Source organism: Pagrus major, chromosome 11, assembly GCF_040436345.1.
Source record: "Pagrus major chromosome 11, Pma_NU_1.0".
NCBI classification, from domain to species: domain Eukaryota; kingdom Metazoa; phylum Chordata; class Actinopteri; order Spariformes; family Sparidae; genus Pagrus; species Pagrus major.
Window position 1 is genome coordinate 33,616,898 of NC_133225.1, and position 18,534 is coordinate 33,635,431.

General features: G+C 42.2%; 1 protein-coding gene across 2 annotated transcripts in view; it reads left to right on the forward strand.

Moving 5' to 3' along the window:
• szt2 (SZT2 subunit of KICSTOR complex) overlaps positions 1-18,534 on the forward strand; it is a 225,559-nt gene that overhangs the window by 97,788 nt on the left and 109,237 nt on the right. For both annotated transcript variants that reach the window (XM_073477051.1, XM_073477052.1), the window contains one exon: positions 9,862-9,946. In XM_073477051.1, the coding sequence (XP_073333152.1) occupies positions 9,862-9,946 (85 nt within the window). The remainder of the gene's footprint in view (positions 1-9,861; positions 9,947-18,534) is intronic.

The following is an 18,534-nucleotide window of genomic DNA, read 5'->3' on the forward strand; positions in this document are numbered from 1 at the left end:
ACCGCGCACTGGGGCAGCGCGTTAAAGAGATTGAGGACGAGCAGGTTAGCCACACACAAAGCCTCGACTTCCTCCATAAAAGCTTTGAAGACCATAAAAACAAGACGGAGGAAGAAATCAGCGGCCTTAAAGACAAGCTAGACGACCTGGAGAACAGAGCCAGACGGCAGAATTTAAGGCTGGTTGGATTCCCGGAAGGTGTGGAAGGGAAAAATGCCATCGCCTTCTTACAAGAGTGGCTCCCGAAAATACTTGGCCTTGAGACCGACACCCCGATCGAAATCGAGCGAGCTCACCGTACACTCCAGCGCCGACCCGATGAGGGTGGCTTCCCCCGGGCTCTAGTTGTCCGCCTGCTCTGTTTCATAGACGTGACGAAAATCCTCGACGCAGCACGGAAGAAAAGATTGCTTAAGTACGGTAACTCAGACATCATGATATTCAGGGTCATGTCCACGGCTCTTTACAAGAAAAGGAAAGCCTTCATGCCGCTGAATAAAAAGCTACATGACTCAACATCTCCTTCAGTCTTCTCCACCCCACCAATCTGGTCCTGGACCTCCCGGAGGGAAGGCACACCTTCACATCCCCCGCGTCGGCGGGACACTACTTGGGGAAACATCATCCGGACGTGCTGGCATGAATCCGTGACTGTCATGGTCTCTTCTGACCAGGAAAGCAGCCACCACCACGCTCAACAAGCTCCATGTAAGTTAAACAGAGACCTGGAAGGGCACAATTTCTTTTGATTTTGCCTCGCCTAAAGACTGTTTGTTTAATTGACTGCAGTTAGTCACATACAAGTTGAACTATGGCTTGGAAGTGTTTAGGTTTATTGTTTGAGTGGACTATAAACTGTTACATGTGAGATAACCCAGGCCTGGATATGTTCTACTTATCTCCTCTTTCTTTTTCTTTCTTATGCAACTAGTCACAGGACGGATAAATTAAGGCCTGGCAGTATCCTCATTTATTTATTCTTATTTCACCTCGCCCAACCTTAAAGACCACCTGTTTAACTGACTGCGAATTTTCATATATCCTCTGTTCTATATGTAATTTGTAATGCTGTCAGCGACAAATAGTGTCATCTGAACGAACTTTCAGGATTTTTCAAGCCTCATTTGAGAGACTGTGGACACCTGCTTAGAGTTATTTTTCTGAGTTTATAGAAGCAGAGTTCCCCTTTCACTAGATTATATAAGTGAATTCCGGAGGTGTTTCATGATGGAGTTGTGGTCATTCAATTTTGCACTCCCTGACCTAACTTGGGTAGCTTGGTTACACTCGTTAGAGTAATCTATCTCAGTACGCTTGTCGACAGGAAGAAACATAGGCCAGTCTCTTCTTTTACAGGATGGGTGGGTTTAGAGGGAGGAAGGAAGGTTTCTGACAGATCAGGGACTGTTTATCTTTTTAGTGTGTTTTTTTCTATTTTGTGTTTTGTTTTTGTTTTTTGTTTTCCTCTTTTCTTTTTCTACCCTTTGTTACAAGACACCACCATGTCTTTTATCTCATCTACTGACAATTATTTTTCACATTGCCACACTATTGCACGTTGTGATCCATGTCTACAGATATAACATACAGGTTCCTTAGTTGGAACACCAATGGAATTAATCAACAGGTTAAACGCCGAAAAGTCCTCAATTTCCTTAGAAATCATAGTATTGATGTTGCATTCCTGCAGGAATCTCACTTAACAGACACAGAACACTTTAAGCTAGGTAAACAATGGCAAGGCCAAATATACTACTCTTCATTCACCTCTCAGGCACGGGGAGTGGCCATTTTATTAAGAAGAGGGTTACATAAGGAAGGTCGATATGTTTTGGTTGGAGGCTTTCTGGCTGATGAGCCAGCCACTATGCTTAATGTTTACGGACCAAATCAGGAATCAGGAATCCCCCCCCCCCCGCTGAGCTCATCATTGGAGGAGATTTTAACCTGGTTCTGGACCCAGCTAAGGACCGATCCTCTCCAACTTCTAAATATTTATCCTCAGCAGCGAAGGCCCTTCAAAAAGAACTAGAAGATCTCAATTTAATCAATGTGTGGAGAGTGAAACACACATCTCTTTGTGAATACTCTTTCTACTCACACGTACATAACAGTTACTCCCAGATTGACATGCTATTTATGCACACAGGGAAGGAGCATCTCGTTACCTAATGCAAATATTTAGCTAAAACACACTCAGATCATGCTCCTCTCCTGCTCCACGTGACCAAACAGAACCAAAACAAAAAACCCAAACGCTGGAGGTTCCCCACTCATTTGGTCAGAGATGATGACTTCATCAAGTTAACTAATGAACAGATTGATTTCTTTCTCACCACAATTGCAGGATCTGCTTCCCCGTCTATAATTTGGGAATCCTTAATGGCTTATATCAGGGGCTCTACGATTAGCTACTCTTCTTGGAAAAAGAAACAATACCAATCCAAAACGAGGTCGCTGTAGACTGACATTAAAGCCCTTGAGAAAGACCATTTTCACTCTAAAGCACAGACAACTCTTGACCAGTTAACCGCCAAAAGGGCTGAATACGATGCTCTTACAACACGGGAGGTGGAGAATGCAATGGCTAGGTTGAAACAATACGAGCAGGGCGACAAATCAGGAAAATTACTAGCTTGGCAGATTAGAAGGGAGGAAGCTGCGAGATACATCCCGGCTATTAGACCGTCGGATGGGAATGACGTGGTCCGCAGCTCCGAACACATTAATCAGGCCTTCACAGAATTCTACAAAACACTTTACTCATCACAGGGTGAGAAGAATCATGACACGGACTGCTTTTTAGATAGCCTGGATCTTCCACGGATGCCAGAAGAAACTCAGACTGGAATTGAAGACAAAATATCCAAACAAGAGGTGCTAGATGCTCTGACTAGGGTCCCAGGAGGTAAAGCCCCCGGCCCTGACGGGTTTACAATTGACTTCTTTAAGGCATTCGCAAATAAATTACTTGACCCCCTTATAGACATGTTCAATCACACAATTGAAATCAATCAGCTACCCCAAACTCTGGAAAGGGCCCTTATCACAGTACTGTTGAAACCAGGGAAAGACCCTAAGTCATGTGGGTCATACAGACCCATTTCCCTTCTGTCAACTGAATATAAGGTGCTTGCTAAAATTATAGCCACCAGACTCGAGAAAATAGTTCCTACACTGGTTTACATGGACCAGACCGGATTTATACAAAAACGATCATCAATTGATAACGTCAGGAGATTTCTTAACATAGCGTACTGTGCTAAGTCCATGAACGATCCAGTATTGGCTATCTCACTCGACGCGGAGAAAGCCTTCGACCGTGTCGAATGGCATTTTCTCTTTGCAGTCCTACGTAAAATGAACTTCGGCCCGAATATGTTAAGTATGATTCTATTACTGTACCTCAACCCTACAGCCATGATCCAGACAAATTCGGATATATCATCCCCATTTCCCCTATCACGGGGCACTCGACAGGGTTGCCCACTCTCGCCCTCACTCTTTGCGTTAGCAATTGAGCCTTTAGCCATTGCAGTAAGGTCCCAACCTTCTATCTCAGGGGTCAGGGTTGGGGAGGCGGACCACATCATGTCGTTATATGTGGACGATATAATCCTGTTCTTAACCAATCTGAATTCCTCCCTACCAGCCCTTATAGACCTGCTCTCCACATATGGTGGAATATCCGGATATAAAATTAATCTGCTGAAAAACGTGGCTTTACCCCTTAACTCCCCAGCTGAACAAATTTCACAGGAAAACTTCCCTTTTCAGTGGGATGCTCAATATATTACATACCTGGGTTTAAAGATCCCCACTCAGTTGGATAGAATCTTCTCACTCAACTATGAAGCATTGTTTAATAAGGTGGAGAAGGACCTTGATAGATGGATGCAGCTACCTATTTCACTAATAGGGTGTGTGAATTGTATAAAGATGAATGTGCTGCCCCGATTTCTATACTTGTTCCAAACTCTTCCCATATCGATTCCAAATAAAAAAAAATTAAAATTAGAAAGCGTGATAACTAGATTCATATAGAGGGGGAAGGTACCCAGAATAAAACTCAAAACCCTATATAACACTCCTCAATATGGTGGATTGAAGCTCCCCAATTTTGAACTTTTCTACTGGGCTGCCCAGTTAAGAGCTATCTGGTTTTGGCAGACAGAGATGAACAACCCTCCCGCCTGGAGGCAAATAGAACAGTTCCACGCAGCAGATGTGCTGCTAGCCAGCATCCCTTTCATCCAGTCATATTATACTTTGAAGAATAAAACGGACAACCCATTTATAAATCACACAGCCAAGCAATGGTCAGTTATACAAACTAGTCTCAAATGCGTAAACCCACTACACAGAAACACCCCCTTCCATAATAATCCTGCTTTGCCGTCTGCACTAAGGGATGGGCTCACAAAGATGTGGCGTAATGAGGGAATAAAAACGTTCGGAGACCTTTATGAAAATAATGTACTCAGATCTTTCGAACAGTTACGAGATGCCCTCAGCCTTCCTGCCGCACATTTCTTTAAATACCTGCAGGTTAGGCATTACATTAGTACACAACAGGGCGGCCATCCAAATCCTTTAGACTCTCCTTTAACTGACGTGATCTTTAAAAACATTCAACATCCAAAGGGTATTGTATCCTTAATCTACGGCAGAATACTAGATCTCTCAGCAAACAAAACCCTCAACTCCAGGGTTAAGTGGGAGCAAGATCTTAATTTCACTTTTGAAGACTGTGATTGGGAAGAAATTTGTCTGGGAGCTCAAAATTTCTCCTACAATAGCCGCCACAAACTTTTACAGATAAATCTCATCCACAGAATTTACTTTACACCAGAAAGACTCCACAAGATGAACAGTTCCATCTCAGAACTGTGTCCTAGATGTAAAATAGAAACGGGAAGCCTCATCCATATGTTTTGGAAAAATTGGGACAATACTGGGGCTATGTTTTGGATGCACTAAACAAGATCACAGGAGCTGAGATCCCTCACTCACCAAGATTGGTTTTGTTAGGAGACTCTTGGGCCCTGCCTATTAACAGGAGGAAAAATATACGCTTTATCAAACTAGCTCTGATTGCTGGAAATAAATGCATAGCTATATCATGGAAGAGTGAGGACCCTCCTACTGTCTCTATGTGGCTGAAAGAAACTGCTTCATATATGGCCTCTGAAAAGATTATGTTCAACTTAAAAAAAGAGGCCCAACTTTTTGACAAATGTTGGAGTGGCTTTAAGGGGTACTTAGAAAACATCAGACGGTCGGCTGGGCAAAGACCACTAATGGTGTAACAGCAACAGGTATCAGATAAGGAAGGGCTTTACTTTCCCTGTCACAAACGCTGTGTAATGTCAATGTATTAAAAAAGCCAATAAAGATATTGTTAAAAAAAAAAGATGCACTGTAATGCTAATGATGTGTTTGCCCTCTGTCACCACCCAAGATACGCAGAAGATGGTTTTATAAACTGATTGCATTTCTTTCATCATACACTATGGCGCAATGACAATCATTTCCGCTGAAAATGTTTCACCTGAGCGCAATAGTTCATGCATCTTGTAACCACCCACACCCAGTGAAATATTCAAACCAAATATTTCAAATACAAATATCATCACGAACCGAGCATATTTAAAGATTATGTACCAAATCATGAGGTCATCAATAGTATGCCTCAGCTTTTTGTTTTTCAACAGTACTGCATGGAAGTGAAAGTAATATGGCTGGGGAATTAACGATTTAACAACAACGGGACAAACTATTATTAGATTACTATTAGACCACGCTGTCAGGTGCCTGCGTAAATCTGTGAGCAAACTTTGTTTTGCCACAGTGAAGATATTGTTTTGTGATCAGACATATTAAAACAGAATATTTCATTAGGTAAAAACATGTTGTGGATTTTGGAAATGATTACATCGATATTTTCCATACATTTCAGCTTTTGGAATTTTTAACACTCTGAAGTTAGTTCACATGAAATCTGCAGATATTTGCACCCCCTTTATGAGAGCCATACAAGCGAGCATCTCTCTGATGCACTGACAGAAGCAGTGACAGAATGGAAGTTGCAGAGGGGCAGCAGCACAAACCCTGTTACTACAGACAATGCAAAAAATATGGTGAATGCAGTCAATGCAACAGCTGGACTGGGGCCACAAATTGGCTGCTTTGCACATACTGTCAATCTTGCAGCCAAGAATGCAGTCTCTATAAGTCAGGTATCCCGACTCCTGGGGAAGATTAGGAAGGTGGTAACGTTTTTCCATCGGAGCTCAACAGCCACCCACGCCCTAAAAACCTAAAAAACTTGGTTTATGCTACATTTTATATTGATGACCTGATAATCTGGATTATTTATTTTGTTATTTTAGATAACACAGTGACACTTTCAATTTGGTAAGCAATCTAGCCTTATTTCTTTGATTGTATTTCAAACACTGCACTTTAATTTTAAGTGGAAGAAACTTGAGTTTTCCATTAAGAACTGATAAACAGGGACCTAAGTCTAGTGTTGATAGAGCCTATGCTTCACTTTATTTTGTTGGTATATATTGTGGTTGTAAAAGTAGTAAAGTTAAATTCTTTTGTATGCACTAATTAAAGTATCAGAGCTTCAAGAGCCATTTTTACTGTTATATTTTATAAGATATATTTTTTGTAAGAACCACAATTGATGAATGTAAACAGGGACTAGATATCAACATCACTTCTCCAAAAAATGCTCTAATGTGCCTTCAACATTTGCAGAAATACAGAAAAAATTTGCAAATGTTTTTGTCTTTGTTTTGTTTTGCGTAGGATTTCCACAGGCACCTGATGGCATGGGCTAACAGTAATAGAACAGCATGAGAAATTACATTTATATAACTGCAATGGCAAACAAGAAAACGGCTCTTACACTATAATAGTTTGTCCCGGTACCACTGCAGATGCACACGCACTTTTTCCCTTCCTGTTAAATCATTAATTCCCCAGCCATATTACTTTCACTTTCATACAGTACAATTGAATAACAAATAGCTGAAGCATAATATTGATGACCTCATGATATGGTAGCCTAATAATCATTAAATGGTCTGTGTGGGAATCACACTCTCTCACACAAGTCAAATACTGTATGCCTATGATACAGTAAGAGCAGGTGAGTTCGTGCTGAAGTAATGCTTCAGCCTCCATCATCACTGCTCCGCCTGGTGGATAGATAAACCATTGCAACTGGTTTCCACACATGGCACTTAGGGGCGATACGTCATTGCGGGGGATCTCATTCCAGTCACGGACTCTTACAGGTCCGAGCACAGACCCACGCAACGGTTAGGGCCCCGTCACGGAGGAACGGGAAGTTTTAAGAGGCTTCATCTGTATATGCCCTTTTCACCTGCTGCTGATGTCCAACTCTCTGTCGCTTCTCTCCCGCTCCATGCCTCTCGATCCTTGCCTGCTGTGTCCTGTCATCCCTGAAATCATAGTCTTGGTCAGAGCCGCTGTATCAACTCCTTACTTAAGGCCTATCCCCTGGTGTCAAATTACCTTTGGTGGGCTTTGTTCAGTCCCAGTTCGCGGTCCAGCTGTGTTTAATCTCACATCAGGCTGCCCCCTTTGATCCTAGGTTCTATAGTGCCACTTGCTCCACAGTTAACTAAGCCATGAGCTACTTAGCTAACTGTAGCAAGCTACAGCCAGGGATAGCAAAGAGCATTAGTTGTTGGTTACCCTGGCGATATGCTGCCCCCTGTTTTTGGAACTTCTTTCAAATTCTGGCCATATTATAAAAGGTACCTTTTTAATAGGGGTGTCAAGATTCTCCAAATTCTTGATTCAATTTGATTATCAATTTTAAGGTCAAGATTTGATTTGATTCTCGATCTTTTTTGTGTTTTTTTCTTTTAGCACAGATGACTGTGCCATTTTTACACTAGTCTAGTCTAGTTAAATTCTTATTTCAAAAGATGGTCTACATGGTGTAGTGAGTGATATGATCTCCATTGTTGGTTTGCAATGTACCACACTAAGGCCTCATTGTCAAATTTAAATAATTTATGAACAATATAAATGTAACAATAACAGTCAACAGAAGAAGAGAAGTCATAGAGAGTACCTGCCATCTAGTGACTCTTTTTTGTAACTGCAGATGTGAAGAGTGCACACTTAATGTAGTGTGTTGAGATGGTCGTGTAGCTCCGTGTTGCTCTGGAGATCTAGCAATCTGTTGTTAAAGCCACTAAATCTGTAAGTAAAACAAGTAAAATTCAGCTTGATTACAACATTGTATTACAACTGTTTTTTCACCAAGTATGTGGTGCTGGATGCTTGGTGACCTAATAAATACTTGGTGAATACTTAGTGAGTACTAAGTGAGTGAGTAAAAAAACTGCAGAGCCAGTTTGTGAACCACTGTAGGTGGCAAGCTAACTGTGAACACTATTGCTATCCTAAAACCTGCCAGCGCTAGTCATCACAGACATTTCCAAGCAAGCTGGCTTGCAGTCTCTTTAGTTGAATAGTTTATACTCCAGCAGAGCAGGGTTATGTAAAAGCTATTGCAGAACCCACCGGTTATCATCTGACACCGATTTAGCTTCTTAGGGCAACTGCACATTTCAGGACCTCTGCTGAATATCTCAATAACGGATATTGGATATCTGGGCCATCCACGTCCTTGTGCGTGTCATTGTACACAGTCTGATTAACAATGTCGCAAACCATCAGTTTTTGTCTGACAACAATTTAGCTAATCTCTATAAATCAATACATGCACATGAATGCAGATAGATTCAAACTCCGGAGCAGGTCCATCACGGGCGCAGCTTGGCTCAACTTGGCGCAGTAAAACAGGTGATGGAAAAGCTAATCGGCGTGGCTTGGTTTGACTCGGAGGTGCCAGAATTGCAGTTGGAAAATACCACAAGATGACAGAAGTGCTTGTGCATGCGTTACACTGATTGGGCAGCTACTTGGATCGGGTAGTGGCAAATACTACTCAGAGTACAAACAGACTACAAATGAACAAACACTTCCGCAACCAAAATAATGTCCCTTGCCTATAGATTCTGCATTTATATGCAAATATCTGTTAACAGAGATTAATATAAAAGTAGATGATGTAACACAGTTCAAAGGCTATGTTAGCGTCCTCCAGCTCTCTGTTTCCTCAAAGATCAGCTCTGTCAAGATTTTTTGTCTTTTGTCAGCAGTGCAGATTTGCATGTCAAACACCAAAGTTGAACTCAGTGGTGTGAAGAAATAGTGTGTAATTTTGGGAAACTCACTGTTCACTTTCCTTCCAAGATTTACACCACTCTTGTGTTTAACATTATGCATTGTTAACTATAACTAGCACCTGGAATGAATTAGCTTGTCTTAGCATAAATACTGGAAGCAGGTGGAAACAGTCTGCATAGACAAAAAAATGTAAAGACATTTGTGTGGTGTTTCTCTGCAAAGATACCCACCCACCCGACCACTGTACCTAACCTGCCTAGGCATTGGGCACCACTATGTACTACTTTGGAAGTTTCAATTTTTTTTTAATAGAAAAGAAAAAACATTGCTAAATCTGTGGACTATTTTCTCAACAGGTATTTAATCTCTCATCATAATTTGCTCACACGTGCAGTAAGTCACACATAATCCTAGAAACTGTTTCTGTTTGTCAATGTCTTAGCGGTACTGTCTGGGTAACAAGAAGAAAGTAAACAGTCTTTTTCAATACAGAGTCAATTTTGTAGTAAGTTATTGCTGCTTGCAAATCAATCAAATCATTCAAATCTTATTGAATGAATGCTTACCTTTGTGGTTTCAGCATCCAGGGACTGATTCTCTCTCCTGTTCTGTCTGCAGCACTACTTTCATTTGAGCAGTGACTTGGCTGATGGTGATATCTACCTCTACAACAAACCTGGAGGCCAGGGCACAGGAGGCAAAGGTAATCACATTCTCCAGGACCAGCATGACTTCAGTGCCACCTGGCCTCTGTTCTTTCATGTGTGTGTGTTTTTCAGGGGTGTGATTCTTCTGGATAAATCCGGAAATCTGGCTTTTCCGACCTAAAAAAAAAATGAGGCTCTCGTAAATCATGCAAATCCGTTTTGTTTTTTTGTTTTGGTTTTGTTTTTTTTTGTTTTTTTGGGGGGGGGGGCGCAAGGCACAGGTCATAATGACCGCTCACCGCTGTCAACGTTTTTTGTGCCTCTGATTCATGTCTTCATGTCACTCCGCAAGTTGTCCATCCATTTGTCATGATGGAACTTCAGTCAAAGCAGAGCTCCACCAAAGAACCTGCAATCGTTGCGGAAGGTTATCTGATGTGTTCTAAGATTTTTGGATGTGTGGGGCGAACTATTTCTTTCTTAGCTGAAACCGACAATGGGACAAAATAAATGTAAAGAGAGACATAGTGGAGTTCCTATTTTCGTTTTGACAAGTATAATACATTCTGTAGTCTACCCCTTACATGACCTGGCAAGTGACATTATTCTAAAACACATAAGAATAACTCCCCCGACATGGTTAGAAAATACTGCCTCTAGAGCCAACTGCACAACGAGAAAATGTCATAGCATGATCAGAATAGCCTGACCTGACAAGACAACGGAGAAAATAATTGTATTCAAAATGTGGGGTTGGCTAATGGTTTGGATGAGATTATTAGATATTTTCATGCAGTAAGGTGATGTACGTGACACCAAGACGCGAAGTAAGCAAGAAAGAAAGAAAAAGTAAACCCTGCGCAACAATCTTCTCACATGAACTGCTTCAGTTGACAAGATGGTGAACACGATGATTCAGGTAGGCAAAGCCATTGTTGTCTTTCGCCGCGTCATGGTAGTTGCGCCGTGTATTTTCCTGCTTTTTTTTCCCTTTGCCAATCACACCTATGGTTTGTTTGATTGTCTGAATGTGAGATGGTTGTGAGTGTTTGCTGCTTTTTTTCTGTCCCTAACAACTTGCAAACTGGGGCTTCTTATAATATTAACTTTAATTGGTCCCAGGTTCTTACTTGCATTTCTATTGTATTTTGCAAACTGACAATTTTGCAAATGCATTTGGATATGGCTCATGTGAAAGGCAAAGGTGGGGCCAACAATGTCATTAGTGTCAATGCGGATGCATGTTCTACTATTTTCTTTATATTTCTTTTTCCGTCTTCAGTATGAATCCACCCTGTGACTCTTTGCTGAAATCCCTACGCTCTCTCTCACAATCGGTGTTCGGCAATTTCTGCAGTACCAGCAATGAGCATTTCAGCATTCACACTCGCATTTTCAGCAGGAAATGGAATTTCTACTTTTTATGTGGGGAAAATGGGAGGGACAGCAATATAAAAATAGATTTGCCACAGATGCTCGATTGGATTGAGATCTGTTGAATTTGGAGGCCGAGTCAACACCTTGAAATCATTGTTGTGTTCCTCAAACCATTCCTGAACCATTTTTACAGTATGGCAGAGTGCATTATCCTGCTGAAAGAGGCCACTGCCATCAGGCACTACCAATTACCTTAAAGGGTGTACTTGGTCTGCAATAATGTTTAGGTATGTGGTATGTGTCAAAGTAACATCCACATGAACGGCAGGACCCAAGGTTTACGAGCAGAATGTTGCCTTAAGCGTCACACTGCCTCCGCCAGCTTGCCTTCTTCACATATTGCACCCTGCTGTCGTCTCTTCCCCGGGTAAGCAATGCACACACACCCGGCCATCCACATGATGTAAAAGAAACCATGAGTCATCAGACCTCAGCACATTCTTCCATTGCTCCGTGGTCCAGTTCTGATGCTCATGTGCCCAATGTAGCAGCTTTTGGTGGTGGACAGGGGTCAGCATGGGCACTCCGACTAGTCTGCAGCTACACAGCCCTATTAGGAGCAAGCTTCGATGCACTGCATGTTCTGACCTTTCTATCAGAGCCAGCATGAATTTTTTCAGCAATGTGTGTCTTTCTGTGGGATCGGACAACATGGGCTGAATGGCTTCAGTGTTACTTAGATTACTATTGTAATGATGAGAAGATCAAGAGGAAGAGTGACTGAGATTCTGGTGTAACTTTTGGTTCCTATGATAGCTAAGGTGTGACTTCATAGGGCTTGCCTGGGCTCATCTCACAATATGACAAAAGATTTAATGAAAGGTATCCGTGTCCAGGCTCTCGAAACGTAACGCAGATTTTATCGGGATCTGTTAATCAATGTGAATGGTATGTCTTATCACAGAGTCGGATAGAAAGGAATAGACTTGAATTTACATATATATAAACATATTGATTAAGCTCATCCTGTTTATGGCTAATTTGAACAAAATACATTTCAACTATGCCCTGTGGACTGTGTACTGCTCAAAAAAGCAAACAGGAATATCACTTACCTCAAGGAAGAAATTTGATAGTTCTCTGATTCGCTGCTGTCCAGCTTTATGGATGTTGCCTTTGGACAGTCAAAACAGATTGCCCAGCTCGCCTCTCCTCGTCCTCCCTCCTGCTCAATTCCCAACCACCAGTTATAATGAGCAGAGGTGGTGGCCCGCTGCAAAAAGAGAGGTCCGGTCAGGTCTGCCCTACCACCCCTGGGTTTCTTGAACCGGTATGCTGCCCTGTCTGATGAGGGTCATGCTGTCATGACTTCACCTGATCGGGACCTCTCTTTAAAGTCCTCAAACAGTCCCATATTTGCGTGTACATCTCCAGCCCAACTCCCACTCTCAGCCGCGGAGTGGGGTGCTTCGTTAGGTTGCTCAGCCTGAACACCTTGCTCTCACCTGCATGTGACCCCAAGGTGCTGAACTTTATTGACAATTTCAAACTCTACTGAAAACATGGGCATCATTTCAGTTGGTTGCAGGTGGTCTTCATCTGAACAGAGCTAGAGTTCAGGCGCTTTCTGACAACTTGGCATACAACGTCTTACATCCACGTGCCCTGAAGTCCACCTGCCCATCACACGACACGCCCATCCATCAGTCCAGTGTTGACCAGTACGTCAGTGATTGATGCCACACTGGTCCTAGTCATTGCAACAATGGTTCCACCACATAACAATTCTTTGAGCATCCGCAATTCTTTTCTTGAGGTGGCAATCTCTTTCTCCTTTGATTGTATCTCAACAGACATTTCACACATTTCTCTAGAAGATTGTAGCAGCTTATGAGTCTGGTAAGGGATTCTCTCGTTGTTGCTTTGTTTGACTTCCTGCCCCGCTTGACACATTCGGCTGCGGCATGCGAAAAAAATAGACCAGACACCGAAACGATCGCTACATGGTGCGCGCCGGCAGCGGAGCAGAGCACCGCGGCGCTACCTATGTGAATGACACAATTGGTTAACATGGGCGCCGAAACGAAAATGGCTCCACTCCTCAGCGCTTCGCAGCTAATCGCGGCGCTTCGGCGTCCTGTCTGAACCTGGCGTAAGAGTAGTCACCAAAAACCCTAAAATGTCATCACGGGACGAGAAGTCACACTCACCCTCAACTGGGCTCCTAACAAGCACCGACTGAACACCTGGAGGCAAAGGAGCATCTGGTCACATCCTTGCACCAGCCAGCCTAATACCCAGAATGACCTGGACATCTCCTACTGGCAACTCTGGGCACACAGTGAAACAGACCTCTCCCTGCACCAGATCTGAAAAGTGATGCAGTCTGTGCCTGGGAGCAGTCACAACATTCAAGCCTATACCCCAAACTTGTTCAGTCCAACCAGTACCAGACTTCTCTGAAAAAGGGAGAACTGAGGAAAGGATAAATAAACCCAGTTCAGTCTCTCAGAATTTCAACAGGCACCTTCTCACCATGCTGAGTCAGAGAGACAAAACCACTGGGCACAAAAGGCAAGGCAAGCTGTCCCTGGCTTAGACATACTGCCAGCCGCTCTTCAGGTTCAACTGGTTTGCGGAGATTGGTGGTTTCATTTATTTTATGTGTGGTACCATTATAGAATGCAGTATATCAAACAGGACCACTGACATCCTGGAGTATCACCTGGAAGCAAGTGGGATATTTCTGCAGCTCCTTTATCAGCAGTTGAAACTCCACTTACTGTGGTCTTGTTTTCAGGATTGGTTGGACTAATTTTGGGTTTTTTTCTTTGTTCAAGAAGCAAGAGGACCACAAAATCCTCTTCACTGCTTGACAATTCTATTCTGTGTCGAATTGTGATGACGGATTAAAAGAGTGCATACGAAAATAACTAGGTGTGCAAAGGCCTTAAAATGTATTTCTGCGTAAAGCACTTAATGTGATCACATGTAAATGATATGAGACACACTCCACAGTAAGAGGGAATCACTTCAAGGAGAAGAAGAATGATTACAGACAAAAAATTAACTGAAATCCAAAATATCCAAATCTCCAAACCTATCCTTTGACACAATACATGTTGATTTATGGTAGAATCATAAAAGACACTGTCGTAGACTGAACCTACATTGAGAAGAATGGGCTGAATGTAACACATTGCAGACTGCAGTCATTTTCACAGAGATATATCCTTCCACTCTCTGTACTTGGCTTTTTCCTTCTTTGGACAAAATGAGTTAAAAGCTACAGAAACATCATCAGTCTATCACACCTGATGTATGAGCAATCAGGAGGAAAACCACAGCATATGAAGAGATACTTACAGACTCAACACAAAAAGGTCCTTTGAAGCTATGACCTTCTTGCTCTGAGACAACAGTGTCTTCCAGCTACAAGTTGACTGACGTTAGATCAGATTGGAAGTGAATGAATGATCATGGTATGACCCTAATGCTGTTCTCTGGGTGTCTCTAATGTTGACCCAGGTACCATGTCGGAGCTGGTTCAGCAACTCTTCCCACCTTCTCAGTTTAAAGGTACAACCACATTCATCTTCAACCCTTTACAACCTTTCATTGTGTTGACTAAAGCCCATGCTGCAGCTACGCCTCCTGGCATTTCTTTGCAGTGCTGTACCTCCTTTAGTTAAGGCTTCCCTCAGCACATATGTTTTTATTAAAAACTGTTGGTATGGGCCTTCAAGGTGCACGAAGTGTGGTGGTTCTGGTGTTTGAGGCAGTGTTTCCCTGCTGTTTAATTAAAATTTATGGATTTCTGGACTGGCTTTTGCCACACTGACTGCTGCTTCAAAGACCTGAGCACAACCACAATACATATTTTGAATAGACGGAAAATGTAATTATTTACTGCGAATATTAAAAACATTTAAGGAAGACTTATTCTCTTTGGACATTTAGGCTGCTAAATCCATGACGGTATAACACCCGTCGCAAGCAGTTCTGTGTTTTCCTGACCTTTAACTCTCTTCACATGTGTAGAATTTTTGTGCCCAGCACAGGGCGCTTGGTATACAGGTGGGGGAGAGAACAAACAGGTGGGGGAGAGAACAAACAGGTGGGAGGTTCATTTAGATGAGGCAGAGTGTTTTTGGTGAAAATTGGGTCTATTTTTAAATAAAAATAAGTAAACAATGGTAAATCTGCTAAAAATAGGCAATTGATTCTTTTCTGATTGCCAGTGAATGTGTTTGCCTCCTTTTTTTTTTCTGGTGTGTCATGTACATATGAATGTCATGAATGTGCCAGAAAATGATGTCCCACATTTAGATTCGTCTACTGGCATTCTACACCAGAATGTAAAATAAATTAGCTCAATATATAAATATTAATATGTTTTTTATACAGACTACTGTGCTGTTATCACTAATGCAGCGACATAAACTCATAGTGAGCATGATAACAAAGCGAAACCTGGGTCTATTTACACACATATCAATGTGTAAAGTGTTCAGTGACCAAACTGTGAAATATACAGAAACCACAACCAACGACTTTATAGTAAAACTAGACAAGCAACAAAACAAGTAGACTGTGCCTTTCATAGCCATTCATAGCTGAAAGTTCTACACCGAAGGAGAAAGTTTAAGATTTACTCATTTTACCAAAAAGGGAATCCTAGGTTGAATCTTGTACTTGCTATTAGTCTACACTTAGTAAACCTGTACACATCAACCTTATTCAACCTGAGAAAGCATGTTGTAGCTACCTGATGAGGTTGTAAAGTTGAGTATTAAATCGTCCCTCCTGTCAGCCTTTGTTGGTGTGCTCATTCCAGTTGTGGCAGGCCTTACTTCTTTCTCATCTATGTTGAGAGTTGCACATGTGTGGTACTGCTTGGGTAATGACATGGAGGACAGTGACATATTATGGTGGTTGCTTTTTAATTTCTTTTACTCCAGTCCTTCTCTTAAACTCAACCCAGCCTGAACAATGTTCAATTGCTGCTTGAACGGAGACGGATGGGACAGATGTATTTTTGCACAAGCATCCTTAACTTCAAGGTGCGTCACAACATTGTGCCAAAAAGGGGGCAGCAGTTGGTGTGCCCACCCGTGTTATGTTTCCATCACAGCAAATCACAGCTGGACTACTGCAATAGCAATACTACAATAGCCAGAAGTTAGTGGGTCTCCTAAAGATTTCTGTTTCTGGTGGACTGTCACACAGCTGCCACAAACTAAATTCTTGAAAGAAATTTTGCAGGCATTATGCAACATTAATAGGGAATTCAGGTGAAATTTGGCCATCAATAATAATTCATGATTATCAGAGATACTGTAATTATTAATTATATTAGATAATAAGATGTCATTTACATTTGATCACCTCAGGAGCCCCACCCTGATTGAAGGGAAATATAGCCAATTAATTTACTTCAGTGTCATAAATTATAATTAACTGTGAATTTGGAACTCTGATTAATAATTGTAAAACTACAACCAAAATGACCATGCCAATAGTCGAAGGATTCCAGGGTTCTTAACAGAGTAGTGGTTGGCACTTAACATTAAGAGGGTCAGGGATTTAGGGTTAGGGGTTCAATAACTATTTGTTGTTATTTAACATGAACAACAAACAAAATCTAACTAAAGATGTACTTTGTACAGGGGTGTGTGTGTGTGTGTGTGTGTGTGTATGGAAAAACCAAACAAAATGGTTGCTAGGGTTAAAAATGCCATGCCACATGGCATGGACAAAGAAAAAATACAAAGTGGGTCACTGGTCAGTCTTTGCACCTAGGTGTGATGACCAGGGAAATTGTTGGGGACCGAGTTCAGTTCATAGTCCATTTGAAACCCACAATGAACAAATATATCTGTGGATGCCAACAAAATGCACAACTATTTTGAATAAACCTCTCAGCCAGTAGCCATATGTCTATGTTAATGTTTAATGTGGTAAAAGCGCAAACTGTTGTCCACAGCTGCTTTACACTGTATGCAAACCTTCTCCTTTAGTTCATTAAATTCCTGCAGCCATCTGAAGGCAGAAGGACACATATGTTGATAAATCTGCTGCCTCAGCACCATAAGGCATGACCGTCCGCTGTGTTTACCTTCATTAAATCACATTCGAATGGCAGCAGGCTGCTACAGAATAACTCCATACAATTCTACACTAACCAGACTGGTTGGTTCTAACTTCTGCCTTTTTATGCAGGAGATGTCAGATTACTGGAGCTTATTAGTCCTCCCTCCTCCTCTCTTCCTTTCATAATTTTCATGTTTTATTCTTCAGGAAAAAGACTCTTGACTTATGTAATCTTAGCAAGATAACCTGATGAAGGTCTAAGTACTGAAACAATGTTGTCAATAAACTTAATTGCAAGTGAAGTGGGCAGTGTGTGGTAGTCTTCTTCCTGTTTTTGTCGGCATTCGGTCTTCTCCTACGCACCTGTCGACCTTAAGGTGTGCAAAAGCTGCACTCACTGCATGTTTTATTCTTGAAATGTATAACATTTGGGAATCCATACCCACTTAGCATGCCTCCTCTGGTCAGCGCCTCTCCCTCTTTGCCAGATCACTCACAAGATCTTCCAGAGTTGTTGGAGTAGTTCTGGATATCTTTTATAAACTACATATGGAACACCACTGGGCCCTGGAGTTGAAGCAGATCTTGCTCCTTTCACTACCTCCTGGACCTCCTTTAGGCTGGGTTCTCTTAAGTCAAACTCGACTCTGGGGGATGGTGGATTCACGAGAGCCTTCTGGGGATCAAGTGCCTGATCTCTCAGTGGATCACTAAACGTGTTCTTGAGAAAATGGTTGACCTACTCTGGTGAGCATGAAAGGCAACCACTGTGCTTGTCCCCTAGCAATTGTTTGACAAGCCAAAGGGGTCTGTTTGGAAGGCTGTTTTCTGGCACTCTCCCTTCCCTGTCTTCTGTGCCACTCCACTCTGCAAGTGGCACAGGAAGGCCTCCTACAGAAGTGGTGTAGGAGGCCCCAGGCTTTCCCTTTTCTGTATAGCCAAACTGCTCTGCAACATAGTCTATGATGATGGTTGTCATACTGTGTGGCTGTCTGTGTCACCCTTGGCTAGAGTCTGTGTGATGTTGTAGACGTCTTCGATGAACTACTAGCACTCGCTCTGTTTGTTGGCTGTGGGCCAGCTGATCTTTCTTTTCTGAGATGCATAACCAAGTGCTGTGGGATGAAGGACTTGGATGTTCTGGGCTCTGTGGGGTGAGGGGTGATTGGTGATT